Source organism: Bacillus rossius, chromosome 1, assembly GCF_032445375.1.
Source record: "Bacillus rossius redtenbacheri isolate Brsri chromosome 1, Brsri_v3, whole genome shotgun sequence".
Lineage (NCBI taxonomy): Eukaryota > Metazoa > Arthropoda > Insecta > Phasmatodea > Bacillidae > Bacillus > Bacillus rossius.
The window spans coordinates 166,606,672-166,625,467 of NC_086330.1; the positions used below are offsets into that span (position 1 = coordinate 166,606,672).

The window sequence follows — 18,796 nt, forward strand, 5'->3', positions numbered from 1 at the left end:
GGGCGCCGGAGTCGGCGCTGCGGGGAAGACGCCGCGGGGGTTGCAAGGAAGGAGGAAAACAGAAGTACTGGCTCGTCGTCCGTTGTAAATTGCAACGAAGATCCAATTCCTGGGACGTTCTTTCCCCCTCTTCCTTGTTGGCCTAGGACACGCCTTCCCATATATATTTTTTTTCGCGGCAAGCAAAGGACTGTTACCATCAGGAAGGGGTGGACACGAATGAATTTTGTAATTAACGACCGGTGGACTTTACGGCCCGCTGATCGAAAGGTGATCGTCTTCAGGAGAGTTACGTTCAGGTGATGTTCGGGGCGTGACTAGAGGTGTAAAAAAATAAGAAGGAAACAGAGGTGAGGGGTTTTGTACGGAAGTCACCCCTCCCCTTCCCACTCTTTTTTCCTTTCTTTACTACCGACGTGGCGGCGTCCCCGGGTATACTGTTATGGCGCGCCGAAGTGTCTGGGGAACGCTCGCTCGTAACGCGCGGCTTTATGCCCCGCGGCCGAGCTGAAATGGGAGTATATACGCCCGCGAGGGGATATCTATATATCACGAGAGCCGCTGACATGAAAATAAGAAAAAAAAAAGAGAAGGAAACAACGTTCATACATAAATATATATAAATCACGTAGCTTGCGTCTCCTCGGAGGGCTGTGACTCGGCCGCTGTTACTCCAGAATTCCGTGTTCAGTGTCCAGAATCGAGGTTTGAAATCCCATCACCATATCGACTTTGGAACTGAAAGAGATTGTATTTGTCAAGGATCACAAGAACTCTTAATATTGCATATAAAAATTGTTATGCTACTGTGATTAACATCAGTTTTAAGGTCATCATTCTTGCGCTTTGAGCATAGGCAGTCAGTATTAATGGAAAGTAGGAACAGTAAAATAATTAATAAAATCTTTAAGCTTTAAGAACTTAATAGACACAGAACATTAAGTAACAATTTTACAGTTATTATTTCTGCCTATACATATAAAAATTGCTGTTACATCTCCCACGGACGAATAGAATTTCTTGACAGGCAAAATAGTCAACGTTTTCAACTGCCGTATAAAATAATTAAATAAAATTTCTGAGAAATATAATATGAAATCTTGGCGTGGCAATAAGACTGGTTTTTGGGAATATTTCGTAAAAGTAACTTAGCATTACTAAGGTGCTGACCAATCATGATTAAGTTGATGATCTATGATAATTATCGTGTCAGTAAACACTGGGACAAATAACCTATTTGGTGTAGATGTTAGTTATCAGCGTGAGTTATTTCCACCATAAATATCGTTGGTTCATTTTTCTACTCTGTAATTAGCGTGATTACCGATAATTAGTTTGAATATTTCAGTTAATTTTAAGTGACTTTCCAAATAATAGAGATGCCAATTTTAAATTCCATGCCAGTTTTTACAGAATTAATCTCCATCGCAGATATTTGGACAGTTATATTATAAATTACAATATCTTACATTGGTTGATAGCAAAACTGAATGGAAGAAGTTTCCTTGAGCCCAATAATCTAAAAACATTTATTCATTTGTTAGATTTTAGCACTTGTTGAACCATTAAACTGAGAAAATCGTTCCCGGTTCGCTTATATGAATAAATGTATTTATTTCATGCGTAATATTTATCAATAAATCAAAGCTTAAATCTACTTTGAAGCTGGCTATGCACTGAGTCAATGTTTTTAATAGCACTCTTATTAAATACGAATTTCTTCTACCAACAATATATTCCACATAGGTTTTCAAGATAGCCACTAACATCGTGTTTACTTTCTCCTTATTTTTAAGAGGTTTTTTCTGTCAAATGATTCACCTAATTTTTATTAATTCAAATCCCAGATTTTGACTTAAATCATACTATGCGTTCCTCGAAAGGCATGAAATAGGACCTTGTTTTTGGCATTCAAATACCAGCTGTATGATTTCAATGCTTGATGAAGCGTGACTCTCTTTAGGCAAGTATTGTGTGCTCAATTAAATCGCCTCCATTCCTCAAGTATAACATATTTTCAAGGGCGCCCCGTGATTTTCCAAATGGCTCCGGGCCCGCTGCTGTCTCGGAACGTCACTGGCGCTAATTTCCATAATTGGGCGTCGTCAATCATTACCTTCACCTTTTTTTAAGTATCATGTGTAATTGAAGTCACTTGAGAAAGAAAGTAACCTTTAACTCGGTCCCATGTGCAGGTTGGTTATTTATTTTTTGTTTTTAAGGAATTGCCATGTAAATCTATCACGATGGTTTTTGTCCGGGATTCCTGGAAGCGACACTTATGTGAATGGCTACCTGTTTTATTTTATCAATGTTGTATTTAAGTTTGTTGTGGAGGTAAATATCATTATTTAAAACAAGTATAAATATAACGAGTTTAATTGTAAGTAGATTTTTATAGTGATTCACTTGTGGATGGCATACACGTAGTAAGCCTACTGATGCGTAGGAAGATTTTGTACAAACTTTGTGAACCAATGTGTTGACGTCAAGGCGCATCGGTGACCGTGTACATAGACTAGATCACTTTACTTAGTGCTGTACAAACTAAGGGACGAATCTGCGTGTCTACCATTGCAACTTATGGAAGCTTCTAGAAGGATCCATGCCTCGTAATTCTGACATGTGACGAGGTGAAGTTTGTTTTTGAGCCTGCCAGGCTGGTAAGATACGCGGAGCGCCGGGAGACACTCGATTGCTGGAGCTGGCAGTGTGTAGACGTGTCCAGCCTGCTGCTCTCGGACTATGTAGCTGTGAGGCCTGTTGTTTGTAAGCTGGCACATTGTCTGACATATGTTTACGTTTAAATAACTGCAACTTCCTTCCTTGGGGCACAATAACTAGTGCGCCGCTCGGCAATAGAACCCACTACCGTCCGCCTGCGAGGAATCATTTGTCTCAGCGGCAGCAGGACACAACACTACAGGTCTGTTACATTTGTTGTTGGGTCACAAGTTTTTTTCCCAGGCAGTTACTTTCGAGACTTAAATTATAATTATAAACACTTGCATGACTCTTTACCACAGCTAGACACTATCAATAATGGGTAAATTATTATTTAGTAAATATATTTTATTATTAGGTAAATATATATTCAAATGATTCGATAGGCTACGAAATATAAAATGAAATAAACACGCTTTTATAATTAAACCAAACTAAAAAATAGAAAATAAATTATAGCTTTAAAAAACTAAAAAAAACACGCTTTTATAGAAAATCCAACTAAAAAATAGAAATTTTTTTTAATAAATTTGAATTAAAAATAGTGTAAATAAAAAATATTTTATTTAAAAATACGTGGGGTGCATGGTGTCAATAGTTATAATTATTTTTTTGACAAATATGAGTAGAATGATTATCATTTTGATATTATCTGAAAAGCAGCCCACGCTTTTTTTAAATAAAAACCTTTTTTTTATTTTACACTATTTTTAATTCAAATTTATTAAAATTTATTTTCTATTTTTTATTTGGATTTTCTATAAAAGCGTGTTTTTTTTTTTTTTTAGTTTTCTGAAACTATTAGTTATTTTCTACTTTTTAGTTTGGTTTATTTTTAAAGCGTTTTTTTAATTTTTTTAAACAGTTATTTTTTTCTAATCTACTAACAATTCCGTGATAACTATAAGTAACTGTAATTATTTTCAAAATTATTTATGTGTACAGCTGTATTCATAGTCAAATCACGATTTTAGAAGCCATTCAAAGATTTTAACGTTATCAATATATACAGTGAGTCTTAATGGTATAAGGTTATTGACGAACAAGTGATATCGACCAGTCTTAGATACTGTACGAAATTAATGCGGTGAAGCAGGAAAGGATGGGAGTTACGGATTAATTATTACGTGAAGCGTTCCACATTTACGTAACAGGAATTTTGGGAAGGATAAGGATTGAGAAAGAATGAGGAAAGGACCTTCTCAATGAGAGTGTATAGAATATGCGAGAAAAATTCGGATAGCCCGAACTGGGATTCGAACCCAGAGCCTTCCGATGACATGTCGGCTGCTCTACCATCGGGCGCAAGATGTACGATAAATATGGAACAAAGCGCCCCACCCTTTTTTTCACAATAATACTAGTATTTTTCATTCATATTGTTTTAAGCTTATTTTAAAAATTAATTTTAATTTTTTAGTTTGATGTGCTTTATAAGCGTGATTATTAGTTTTTAAAACTATATTTATTTTTCACTTTTTAGTTTGAATAGAAGGATTGGCGAAGTCCCAGACGAATTACAGTTGGATTTACGGCATCAATCCCAAAATTTGTTAAAAAGAAAACAAATATTTTTTTTTCAGCCGTGGATATGATTAGAACCCACTACCTGTGAATCCGTGGGTTGACGTCATCGAAGATCCACGCCTTAATCCGCTCGGCCAGCAAACAAATTGTCGAGGATATATTGTAATAATACTAATACCTAGAGTGCTCTAGCTGGAAAGTAGGTAGACGGTACGCATGCGCCGACTGCACGGTTGTCTCACTTGCTCTCACACAGTGGCTGGGCGAGGAAATTATTTAATCCTGTCGATCCTAATCAGGATAATGAGATAAACTTATTAAATTAGTGTATTGTCACCAGTCCTCGATAAGTGTACGAAGTTTAGATTAAATCTAACCGTTTAAAGTGGGTCAAAATCGAGTGCAAAGGAGTCGGTTACAAACATACAAACAAACATACAGGTGAAGCTAACATAAAGCGTGTAAAAAGCGCTCTTGAGTGATGTTTACAGAAAAATTTCTCAATTAAAACTATTCGCTTAAAAATAAAAAATAAATACCTTTTGGCACAGCCTTAGGGCGTGGGTTGATTTCGATGAAAATAATTTATCTCGAAACGTTCTGGAAACATTTATCAACTTCTGGAACATTTTAAGAACTTAATGAACATGACAACCCATTTGTTGTCTAATATTCGAAAATGATTGATAAAACTCTTTCTTATTTTTCATGCAGTGTAATGTTACCAATGTTTTTAACTGGATGTAGGCCTGCATATAATTGAGTAGCTTAGAACGAATTTCATATCATGCGTACTAAGACAGTTATTATTATTTTTTACCTTCAAACACTATATTTTATCCCATTGCGCTAATATGATGTATTAAAAACCAAGGTTTAAATTACATTTAACTGGTTTAAAATATATTAGAACGAATTTGATATTATGGAACTATTGAGTAGTATATATTGGGGGCTCCTGGAACAGGGATCATGGTGCGGAAGCTGAGCCGATATCCACCTTATTGAATTATGACTTCATGGTGGCCATTTTGGATGACCTTGACATTTGACCTTGACCTTGGTTGCCATTTTTTATCTGCTATTTTGGATTATAGAACTTTCCGCCATCTGGGAATCATTTCCCCCACTCTCTAATGTAGCAATTTTCTTTACGGCCGCCATCTCGAAAAATCTGTAATTTTTGCTAGAAAATCTTAAACATTTTGGAAATTTATAAAAAATATAAATAATAAAATTTTAATTTTAAAAAGCTCTGAAATTTTGTTATTCGCCCACCATATTGAAAATACGTAATTTTATCCAATTTTAATCAAAAATTAAAATTCATAAAAATTATTAAATTAAATTTTGATACTAAAATGTATTATCATTAAAGTTTAAGGAGAGATGCGAAACGATTTATTTGCTGTACTAGGAGACACTTGGAGTGAGCTAGTAGCTGCTAAAGAAGAATTTAAAAGAATTTTGACGAAAGCAGCATTCAGTTCGAAGAAGTGCAATGTATAATGCAAAATCTAGCCGAACATGAAGAATTGTTGACACAACAGCTAGCTCAGCTCAAGAAAACCACCGAAAAGACTGTAGCTGCTGTAACTGAAGAATGCCGACGAATGGTCGATATGAAGACTCTACTAATGTCCACCCATATTAATGTCCAAACCACCCATTTTCGTTGGTTCAAAACTCGTGGGCAGTATACAGGCAGCTGTATTAGTGAATGTAGAAAGTGCCAAAGCATTTGTTTTTCTTCGAAAACCTCCACTCAAACTGCTTCAAACAATACCAGTTCCGGACCAGGAAGAATATGTTGTAATAACAGAAGCTCTTGAGCTGGGGAATGGTGACCGACACACAGCCGAGATGAACAGGATTGCTTTGAAGACACGTCAATAGTGATCCTCGGAAAAACTTCAGGAATTTGAGGCTGGCATGAAGTGGCTTATGTACCTTCACTACCCAAGGCCCCTGCAGAGGTCTTACAGCAGCTAGCTACTAGTAAAAAGTACTTAGGAATACAAATATCCAGCAAACCCTTAATTTGGCCCACCTAAAAAGCTGCAAGTCTCTTGTTCAGGCCCTGGAAATTGAAGGTTTCAACAATGTTTCAAGAAACATGAGCATCAGGACGAGGCTAACTGCAATATAACTTTACCATGATGTGAATCCCAGTTGCTAGTACTAACCAAGGAAATATTCTAAGGGCATTAAAAAATCAGTTAAATTGTTCACAGATTTGGAGGCCTGGAGATCGTCCACGGCACTTCTCATGTCATAAAATGGGCATGACTAGCGTGACTGCCCTTATCATGGGAGAAAGCCGAAGAAAAAGAACTATTCTGTAATAACAAAATTGAACAGGAAAATAATTCATCAGTTAGAAGAACAAGTAGCTACCGCTGCCTACGATGCTTCGAATGACTAGAATGGGGGACTGTCCAGCGCCAATCGTGGGAGGAAGAAGAGAAAGGTCAGCGATACGATAGTCGGGTGAAGGAGAAGAAAAATCTAGAGATTCGAAGAGCAGGAATTCTCTTACAGTTCTTAGCCTCTCAGGGACTATGGCATATTCACTGGAGGTGACCAGAATGGGATCGTACTCAGCAGGACTACCTGATAAGAAAGGAGATGCCATGGCGACAAATACACAAGAGCGAGCTCCAGAATAATCTGAAAGCTGACCTGTGGCCCCGAAGATTTAAAAGACAGCCACGATGTTATATCTATCAAGAAGGGGACAATATCCATTACAATGTGCAAATGTGGGCAGTGTCACGACGAATGTAGTAACAATGCTGGCCAGCCAGCCCACATGGTGCGCGATGCAGGTAGCGGCCATTCCTTCATTACTGTTACGTCAGATTAACAGCGGAGAAACGTTAATGTCATTCCTATTGAACCCGGAGAATACTCAATGGTTTTCGAGAGTTCCGCAAGTTCCCAGAGCCCTTTCTGCATAAAGTGGCGTAAAAATGATGATTTTGTTTTCGGAGCTTCGAGTGTAAAGTCACGGATTCTGATCACATGACGCTTTGGAGTATTACGAGAATTTTTCAGGTCGCAACTTGGCAGTAATTTAAGATGGAGGCCGGACTGTGGCGAGGAGTTTAAGCGTGAGAGGTTTGTGGTAGCACCGGAGTGAGAGTGTATGAATCGTCGGAGCGAGTACATGAGTGAAGTGAATCAGGTCTGTGAACCCCCTGGTGGGCAAAAGTGGACGACGAGCGATGAGCTTTGTGTGCTTAGATTGGTTCATCGGGGACCGAAGCATTCGGAATGGTTTTGTGTGTGTGGTGGTTAAGTGAATATTGCGAGGCAGTGTGCTGGAAAAGAGATGTGCGATAAGAGATAAGCAGTAGAGAGAGTCACTGTCGAGCCGATTTCCAGTGGGGAGAATAAATTTTGAACTTAATGTTGTAGTGAATACTTTGTGGGCTAATAAAATTCCCATAATTTAATTAATAATGTAAATAATTGTTTATAAATAAAATTATATTCAATTATTGATATATTTCTTTTAGATATATTTTACACTAGTAAAAATACCTTTCACACGCATTTTCATTGGACCTTAGGTAGTTCTGACAAGTCCCTAAGAAAGGGAATCCAATGAAAACATTATTAAAATTAAAATGATCTATTAGTGCTCCATATGGCTGGATGATAAATTGTGGAAGCAGTCAATGAACATTTTACAGTTACTTATTCATGAAAACTACATATTTCAATCATCCTAGTTCAAGAAAATAATGCAAACTTTGCATGTCTCTAATTATCAGTTATTTTGTACCGCCGGCTTTTTTACTGGAGCCTGTCATGAATTTAATTGATCGCTACAAAATATAAAAGTTTAGTGAGAAGTGATTTGTTATTTAGGATGTCATTAATGAAATAGAAACCTCTATATAGTAATTTTAAAATATAACTGAAAATTATAATATTTTGGGTACATGCCAAATTTATAACTGTTCTGTGATCTGTGCGAGATTATTTGCCTAATTAAGAATCGTACTTCTGTTGCAGCTATGGGTGCCTGATATATCTCGCAACGCAGATAGCCTGCGGGATGAAGTATCTTGAAGGACTTGAGTTGGTGCATCGAGATCTAGCAGCGCGGTAAGTTAATCACACTGTCTTCTTCAACTCCCTTTTCAATTCATCTCGGCATTCATACCAGTGTCGAGTAATCTGAGATCCTCTGAATTATGATCGCATTAGGCACTTGGCGAATATATTTTTAAAAGAAATATTGAAAAAGTGGGACAACACTTTTTATGTATTACCTACCGCTTTACCTGCTCCCTCAAAATTGATAATTTTAGTGTCACCGACTTCTATAAACAATCCTGAAGGTGATAAGTGGGTTCATAACGCAAATAACCAGTTGTATAACTCTTTTTCCAATCCAGCACATTCGGAATGTGGCCAGCCTTCAGATTCGTAGCACTGAATCCACACTTCCCCTATAACATCATATAAAAAAAATATCTGTGGGACAGTCAACTCGTAATAATCATATCGTCATCAGTAGAAGGGTCCCTATGTTCTTCTTCCGGGTCCTACTCCTCTCGCTGAGATTTCCTCCTTGTTTTTTTTTTTTTTGGGTTGGCTTGGCACACTTGGACATTTTCTCTTTGCTCGGGCACCCAGATTCCCTGTACACAATTGTCCTATTGTTGTTCAAGACTGTATGATACTCACTTTTTTCAGTTATTCTTTGTAAGTATACCCAATTATTAAATTAATCTTGGCACTATTGTGACCACGTTAGCTCTTTTTTTGTAGTTATGGGGATCGGAGCTACATCATATAGGCAAACACATTTGGACATTGAAGCATCAGAAGTTGATGGTTTAATCATGGTGCTTAAATAATGATGTTACTTGTCGAAATTTGATTCATTTTATATGTAGTAGAAGGGTCAGGCAAAATGAAATAGTTGCTGCAAAAAAATTGGACTGCATGTTTTATCAGCTTCCTGTGCAGCAGCCAAGAAATAACTTCTGAGTATATATGTTTATTGATAGGGTATATCCCCGTTGTTCTGAAACTTTTCACAGCAATCTCATCAGTCTGAAAATTCAAATGAACTTTTATAAAGAGCTTCATTAAACTTCTTCACTGTAGTGAGCCTTCAACAAACCCATGAACTCTTGTCCATCAGTTGGAGTTTATTGATTGTGTGAAGCGGTAGGCACACAATGGTCACAACGTCGCTCTTGACATGTCGATCACTTCCTTAGTTTGCAAATAGCTGTAATGACCGTCCAAAACAACCACCACAAGAAAATTCTTCAGTTTGATAAATGTGGTCATTAAATTCAGACAGCCATTCGGTGAACTGATGAGTTTGAACCAAGCGAGATGGGTGGGCCCTTTCAAAAGTCTCAGGAGGAGCACCTTTGATTAGTGTTGTGGACACGTTCACCTCTGGGCAAATCACATAAGAAGGAATGAAAATCCTGGAAGTACTAATGCAAGTAATAACTGTAATGTTATTACCTCTATCTGCATTCAATATAATTCCCCCCCCCCCCCCTTCCATGAAATTACTGAAAGGATATTTGCTTTATTTGTCATACCTTTTTCATCATTGTTGAAAATTCTTTCTGAAGGTAACTTAAATATGAAGTATAGTCCAAAAAAATTAAGTAAACTTTGATACTCTCTTGTTGAAGCTAAGGCCTGTAGAAAATTTGGATATCGTTGTTTTCGTAAGAAACAGCCATATTTGCATATTTTCATGAAAAAATCGAGCCATAACCGACCGGTTTCTTCAGAATCTTTCCAGTGCGTTTTTAGAGTGTATCCATATTTTTTTTATATGTAAACATCTCAGCTCTCAGTGTACGACTTTTGGTAGAAAAAATTTCGGAAAATTCAACGAAGACGAATGAATAGATATGTTTCACAATGATGGTGGACCAACCCGTATGTAGTCACGTAAACATTAGAGGACATACCAAACATATTGGTGTCCCAAATAAAACTTAATGTTAGTGAAAATATCCTGGAGTATATTTGGTAAACAAAGGAGGAAAAGTTTTAAAATACCTAAGAATCCTGGCATTACAATCATTATAATAAATACTCTCCTTCTTAATTCCCAATAGGCTTACTAGTACAGTGGTAGAGCGCGCGCTTGGTAACCTCAAGTAAGAAGTTTATAATTCGTTGATGGAATATATTTATTTTTAGATTTTTATAACATTATAATACAAATGAATCCGCGCAATAAGGTTATGATTATTTGTAGGAAGTATTTATAAACTGAATTTAGTCGTTTAAGCAAAAACAAAAAATAACACATAATTAGTTTTAAAATATGTTTTCAAAGTATTTATTTTAAAATTTTAGTAATTCAATGGAAGTATAAGTTATAATGTGAGCGTATTTTTTAGTATATTAATTGTTATGTTAATTTTAACAAGATGGGCAGTATTTTAATAAAATGTACTGTCGAAAATCAAGTCCAAATCCCGGGGTTTTATCAGAGCCATTTATACTAGTTTAAATGTTCCGTTTGTTTCGTGCTGCTAATTACTATCTACTTTTTATACAAGCATGCAAAGTTTGTTATTCAGGCAGCGAATTCTAACGGTGGGCGCAGAAAATATTTATGTGATTCGCGTTCAGAAATTCTAGTATTTAAAAGCGAATATTATATTAATCAGTTTTTTTATCAAGCTCTGCATTGTTTAAAGAATTCTACGTTAAAATTACTTTTTTGATTTTCGTTTTGTTACGATTTATAATTTGGGTAGAACTGGGTTCATAACTGATAGCCCAATTAAGTTTTATTCCAGTTTTATTAATTACTAATATTTAAATTACTAATAAATAATTGTACTTAAAAAAAATCCCAGCACCAATCACTGGCACTTAAAAATGTTTATTCGTGTCATTTAATGCCTGTAAAGTTCCACAGTTTGCACTCCTTACTGGAGCTAGGCTCGACAGTAGTTCACCCCTTACCTCGCGGCTGTCCACACAAGCACAATCTCGCACCACTGAGTCGCACTTTCTGGATTCAATCGAACTCCGCATCTTGCCACTCTTAGGAGGGGTCTCTCACCATCTTCGCTGATATCGCACTTCCCTTCGCTCGCGAAACTCTCGGAACTCCGAAACTGTCGTGGGACTGACTCGGAATGCATTCGGAACTCTCGCAGAGCTAGGCGCCGCTGCTTAAGTACTCGTGGGTCGTCTTTACAGAACCGACGAGGGCGGATGTGACGAGTGGCATCATCCCGGACGGACACGACGCCCGAACTGTCCAGAATAGCAGCGTTAATTCGCGCCCCTCCACGCGGTGGCCCGCGGAATTCCCAAGGTCACTCGGCAAGACGGTGTGTGGGGTGTGATGGGGGAGGGTCTAACGACGACACTTGTAATCTGGCCAAGCACGCGTGGCATGCCTTACTTCAGTGGACGGCACGTGACACGGCACGTGACGCCAGTGGCCGTGCAGGGCCGCCAGCCAGCTCCGAACCTGGCACATGTCACGGTCCTGCGCTCGTAACAGTATTATAAGTTTATTTCCAACATGAACAACATGAGAACACTTGAGTTTGCTTGTTACCGAGGTTAGATGTTTACACATCTTTGGTGAGTACTAAAACTCTCGTTGATATATTTTTTTTATTTATTCCGTTTCGAGAAACTAATTAATATAATCAAGTTCCAACTTTTTTCCTGAGAAAGTTTTCCTTCCCATCCTGACTTAAGCAGCTTTTACGGTCTCGATATCAAGTTTTTTGCTGAAAGTTTGGAGAGTAGTCCTATGATCATTGAACGTTTTACTCGCTTGTAATTTCACATCTAACATTCATGAACTGCCTGGATAGCTTTATCCATATCGTTTAAAACCTACTTAACCATCTTGTTTTTTTTTTTATGTTCACGGTTCTGGGCATCCTAAAAGGTTATTAAGAAAATAAAAATAAACATTTTTCATATTCTTATTCTAAATGCTATCAACAACAATTTTTTCTCACTAATCTACGTTACTCTCAATTAATTTTTTTTATACAACCTTATATTTTTTTTACTTCGAATTTTTGACAGTTGCATGATTAAAAACATGGTTACATTGTTGGTCTAACTATGGGCAAGCGTGTTCTAAGACCATACACATCTTCAAGTTGGTGGTCTTGCCAGTCATTACAAAACAAACAAATCGATCAAAATATTTTTCCTGCATGAAACAATCTACTTCGAGATGAATAACTAAGATGGAGAGAAATTAAATTTTACACACCTTTAGAATTTTAGATTTTCTTAAAATTAGGTTTCCTGATCAAACAATTCACGCCAACGCATGAGGTCCAAGGGACACAGTCATTTGCTCGATAACCTTCTCCACCTCTTCTGTCCCAACCAGCGTCATTCTCACACTAACAGCAAGTCGCCTATATTTAGAACCTAGCACAATTTTTGGACCAATTGCTCTATAAGTTATTGAATTTACTGACATTGCTATTTCTGTTGTTTATGTAGCTGGGAATTCTCACCGTTTTTACATGATTCAAATCTGTTTTTATCATAATTATTTTGCATGTGTAAGTTTATCGTCTTTTGTTTCCAAGACATGCAGAATTAAATATATATCTTCAAAAGAGATAATTAATTTTATCATTCATTTAATTACTACCCAATAAATAACTTATAAATTATTTTTTGAGATTAAATTCGCTACTTGATGTGTGTGTAAAGTTCATTCAACTTCAAAATAAAACTTATGGAACTAGCAGCGTAGCATTATAAAAGTGACTGTAAGTTTCAACGTATGATCATAAAGTAAAAACATAATGTTTGTATGGCCAAAGGGGTGAGTGGTGGGAATTATAAAAGCTTTTTTTCCGCGGCAGTACCCGAAGACACTGAGAAAACTGCGACAGGCCTTTGACTAACTTCCATACCTGTGTCAAGGTGTAAATTTATTCCCCAATAAAAACATTGAATAACTACAACTACACTCCCTACATGAATGGGAAAAACGTAGCAGACGTATAAATACATACAAATTATCTATAAAGTTTGATTTTGAATCCGAGCGACAAACTTTGGGTGCAGGTTCATAATGACAAAATAAGTTAAAACGACTTTTTGTCTTAAATTCTTTCCAAGGCTGCTATACGTGTTTTAAGTTCGAGCTGTACTGTAATTTTATTGAAATTAGCGTCTGGATTATGTTTAATCGAATAAAAATCTACAAAAACAGCGAATTTTGTCGCTGTGAAAAAATTATTTCAAAAAATTATTGGGAGTAACAATTTTATTTTCCTAATATTTTTTGGCATGTTAGTAGTCTTTATTTTATATCTTTTGATAAATTACTAGACAGTGTAGGATTTTTACAACACACTTAAATAAACAATACGTAACTATGTACACTATAATTAAAGGTTTGTTATAGAGTTAATGGAAATGTTAAATTTTAATAGGTAAAAAAAGATTTCTGAAAATAATGTGGCAAATTTGTTATTGCCGAATTTTTCAATATCTTAAACGACCAAAGGGAATGTGCCCAACTCCTCCTGACATATTCCGGAAATAGAAACTGTTTTCGTTACACAAATATAATAAAACACTAAATTTCAATATACTGGACTTACAAAAATTTTACAGCAATTGTACGACATATACACACAACCATTTATTTATATATTCTGTTTGTACATTTGCTGAATTTAAATGCAAACAGATTAATTACTTAGGATACCAAAATGTGCTTATATGTTTATATTGTAATTTATGTGACATACGTTGTAAACTGAAGTCCATGCTTTTATTGCAGGAATTGTGTGATAGGAAAAAATTATCACCTGAAGATTTCAGATCACGCCATGTACTGCAGTCGATACGAATCTGACTACTACGTTAGCGATACGAAAGCCAAACTACCGATAAGATGGATGGCTTGGGAGAGTCTATTGCTGGTGAGTAAAAGGAGATTACATACCGAAAAATAATATATATTTTTAAAAATAATTTTGTTAGTTTCTGCATAAAAAATTTAAAAATATTTTAAATATAATTTTTTTAAATTAATGACATTTTACTACATATTTTTTTGTAATGAAATAAAGTTGTTCCATAGTACTTATAGATGTTGGTGTGTCTGTGTGTATAATCTTGATGTTGTGGAATGATTGCTAGGTGTATAATGAACATCAATATCCCTAAAAATCAATGGCATAAATAAATAATATAATTTATCTAAACATCATTCCTGCAAATCTCTTAAAAAATTATGTAAATAAATAGATCACATTATAGTTTTGACTCGCGCGTAGACAACATAATATCATGAAAGCTAGTAACGTATTTGTTTTAAAATATTTATTAAATTATTTTATAGTAATGAAAAATGATAAATCTAAGAATTTATGAGTAGAAAAAAACTTTTTGAAATGCTAGAACTGTTTTTAATAAAAAAGACAAACGTCGGTTATAATTAATTATTATTTGCGTTTTTACTAGGTAAATTATTTTAATTTTTCTTAATCATTAGTAAAATTATTTTAAATGATTCATGACTCCCATATAATGATGAATTATTCCTTGTAATCATATATTGGCCTTTCTTTCCCTGCTGCATTCGTATGAGCGCGCGTGTGCTGTAAATGTCCGCAGGGCAAACACAGCTCCAAGAGCGACGTGTGGTCGTTCGCCGTGACGCTGTGGGAGATCCTGATGCTGTGCGCGCAGCAGCCGTTCGCCGAGCTGACCAGCGAGCAGGTGGTGGAGAACTGCAACCGCTGGTACCAGAACGACGGCCTGCAGCGCCACCTCGCGCGGCCGCCCGCCTGCCCGCGCGAGATCTACGACCTGATGGGCGAGTGCTGGAAGCGGCACGAGGTGGACCGGCCGCGCTTCGGCGAGATCCACCTGTTCCTGCAGCGCAAGAACCTGGGCTACCTGCCGGCGAGCGGCTAGCGGGCCGCGAGTCGCCGCCAGGCGCACCCCCCTCGCGACTGAGGGCGAGCCAGCCCCCTGCCCGCGGCGACGAGCCGACGCCTCGTCGCGACCTCCTAGCGACTGGCCGTTCCAGTTGGCAGCTGTCACTGGTGACCTCTTGGTGATCTGTGCTCATAGCGAAGATCTTGAATCGACGTTCGTAGAGCCAAAGTTGAATATTCAAGAAATCGGTGATTGGATCGGCAGCTGATGCTAATGAACCTTTTCCTCATCATGACTTCCTTGCCAAAAATTTAATCGAAGTTCTTAGAACATAGATTGAAAACTCAAAAAAATATTTGATGCTGTCACAAACGGACAGAGAAGTCGTCGCGAACTCCTGCTTACGATTTTGTGTCTATGTTTGTAGACCATCGTGTGGAAATTCAATGGCACATGTTACCAATCAACCAGTTACTCTTTGATAATAATTACGCATCGTATGTACATACACATAAGAACCATTAAAGAGAAATTGATTCCACAGTTGGTTCAGTGACTTTCGTTTATGAAACAAAGGACTGGGTTTTTATGTCGGTACATAGTCAAGATAGAAGAATGAGAAGTCTGAAATAAAGTCTGTGCGGCTGCCAAAAATGTTACACCGATTGCTTTGCCAGAAATCTGCAGCAATGTTTGCGTGCAAATATTTTATGCTGATGTCTACGAACCATCACTGAAGATGGAATTGATCACACATTTATTTTGGTGACTGTCACTGCTGAACCCAAGGTTAAATGCTAATGCAAATGGACAGCCAAAGTTTAATGTTACATACACTCGACTTGGTTCACGTTAGTGGTCCTAAATCTTCAGAAAAGCTGGTGTACTCAGGTGAATGAACTGTAAAAGTAAAAGAATCTTTAAATTGGTTTCACAGCCATTTTTTGTGAAACAATTACTCGTCTTGACTTAATGGTAAAGCTTATTTGCCGATTTATTTAAAATGTTGTTGCACAAAGGAAGAAACCTACTATTGGGTTCACAGATTTTGTCCTATCTAACCTATTTATTTCAACGAAGATTCTGTGGTGACATCAATAGGCCTTCTAGACAGAAGACAGAAAACCATGGAATGCTAAGTAATTAAAACCAATGAAAAAATTCATTGGTCACTATTTACTAAAGAAAATTGTGTGCTGAAATATTCTGAAGGTCAGAAGGTAGAAAATTTTATTTGCTGGAAGGTAATCACATACTGAACGATTCCTATTCTCCACTTTCTCCTGATATATATATAAATTTTTAAGAGTTCTATCAAACAATGCTAATATTCAGTATAAAAATCAGCGGCCATCACAGAAAAGCCGATTATATGGTTCAACTATTCCTGCTGCGTTTTTCTGTTGAAATTTTTCGGATGACTTTAGACAACGCAGTTAATCAATGGTTCATTGGCACTCGTCGTCGATGAACCAAATCCTTGATGCGTCTTTTTCGCAAATACTCTACTTTGGTGTTTATGGAATATTGATATAATATATGCAATGAAACTCTTTTTTAACATTCACCATAGTTAACGACGTTCCTCGTTGCGTTTCTCTTCTAAGGATTTCATTTAAGCTTTCGTACCATTCATGTGCAAGGCAGGGAAGAATATTTATATCACTGGCCATTATCATTGAACCGATACTACTTGAAAAATGTGCGTTCTTTTACTATGAACAAGAGTCTACAAAGAGTAAAATATACCAGCCCTTAACTCCTAATTTTCTTTGTCATACTTTAAGGGGAAATCTTTAAAATGTAGAGTTTTTAATTTCTATATTTACTGATTTTGGTATTTATAATGCTTAAGTGGTCAATTTTTACTTGTTTTGTTGTTGTCAATTATATTAAACAACTGCATTGCATGAGTGTTAATTAATTTCTATAGTTTAATGACATTTATTTTTTCGATACTATTCTCAAATTTGAAATCGCACATAAAAATGTATTAATCTTTAATTTTATATTTTACTATTGATACGTTCTGCTCTATAGTCCCAAGAGGTTATGGAAGGAAATATACAGACTGCAGGTTACGACGAGAAAGTACACGTTCTAAGGTGGCAGGGAGCTTCTTGCTCAAAGACAATGTTAAAAAAGCAAATTACTGTTAAACTTTTTAATGTTTTGGTGGTTACAATAGCGTGCACGAGTTGTCAAGACTTTAATTTCAATTACTTCATAAGTATTTATAGGCAATGTGTCACTTTTCACTGAAGTTGTATGCGAGTAGCTGTCTAAATAATAGGAATAGTGTTAAACGATATATATTTTAAGTACCATCACTATTAACGGAAAGTGTCCTCTATATAGGAAGTATATCGTATATAGTAACACTATTTTTCTCAACTTCTGATTCACTCTAGTGTCTTTCTTGAAATGATGTTTGTATTTGTGTGGCGACGCGTAAATGGAACCTTGTCCCTATTTGTCTAGAAGGTTTTCTCAGCTAAAAAGGTCAACGAATTGTATGTTAAGTAGTAGAGATTACTTAAATATAAAACAAAATTTTAAAAGTTCTTAAATTATTTATGTATTTCACCCAATTTTAGTGTCGGCATTCGCAAAGGCACTAGATTTTTTTACATGGTTTCCGAATAGAGATACAACTGCATATATTATGTCTCGCAGCGATTTGAACGTGCATTCGTAATAATAATTTATTAAGTACTGTGTGGTTATAATGTGTGAGCGTACTTGGCTGAAAAAGTATTATTGAATTTGCTAACTTTTTTAAATTGTTTTTGAAATGGAATATTTGTTATGATCATTACTGCCAATTCTTTCGGAAATACTGACAATGAATTGTCAGCATCGTCTCTCTCTCTCTCTCCTTAACAGGCCTACATAATGAGTGAAGTTGCTGTGCTGAAGAAAAATACTTGTGAGTGGGTGGTTTCAATTAGTGTAATTTATTGTTTGCAAGACAGAAGTTCGGACTAGAAGATATATTAAGATTGTATCATAATTGCCATTTGGTGTGAAAAATGTAATGTGATATTTGAAAATAGTTGTGTACTTTATTAGTGAATACGAAAATCTATGCATAAAAGAGATTCTTGTTGGATGTTGACTTTACACACCTTACACTTAAGAATGAAAGACATATCTAAAAAAACATTCTTATTCATGAAACAGTGTATTTGCAATATCAATTTTTCTGGGCGTTGCATAGCACGCAATTACCAACACATTACTAAAAGTGTGTTTGAGTCATATATGTGACACGATATATTTAAGTCTATTTTGCCAAAAAATACGTATGAATGCTTACAATTTTAGATTTATTTGCTGAGGCAAGTAGGATAAGTTGAATCTTTCATATACGGTGGATATATATACATATTATTTCGTCTAGATATGTGGCACCAAAAACCCTGTCATAATGTAAAATTTAGTAACTTATTTCATTGTTTAAATTATGTTTATCAGTGACCCTACAAATGCAATCTCTTTAAATACTACTGTGTTTTATAACGAAGTATTTAGTATTGTAAAAAAATAATGGAAAAATTAATGGAACCCTTAAAATAAAATTAAAATTTCGCAGCAACTGGTTTTGTAAATAAGTTGTCTTAAAATATAACAAAATTGG

The 18,796-nt window shown here is 36.1% G+C and overlaps 1 protein-coding gene across 1 annotated transcript in view; it reads left to right on the forward strand.

Annotated features, from left to right (window-relative positions):
• Window positions 1-16,916, forward strand: part of LOC134527097 (discoidin domain-containing receptor 2-like) — a 745,508-nt gene extending 728,592 nt beyond the window's left edge. Inside the window, exons 16-18 of the mRNA XM_063359451.1 lie at window positions 8,275-8,367; window positions 14,051-14,192; window positions 14,890-16,916. Coding sequence (XP_063215521.1) covers window positions 8,275-8,367; window positions 14,051-14,192; window positions 14,890-15,192 — 538 coding nt within the window. The 3' untranslated portion in view covers window positions 15,193-16,916. The remainder of the gene's footprint in view (window positions 1-8,274; window positions 8,368-14,050; window positions 14,193-14,889) is intronic.
• Window positions 16,917-18,796: the final 1,880 nt, after the last annotated feature.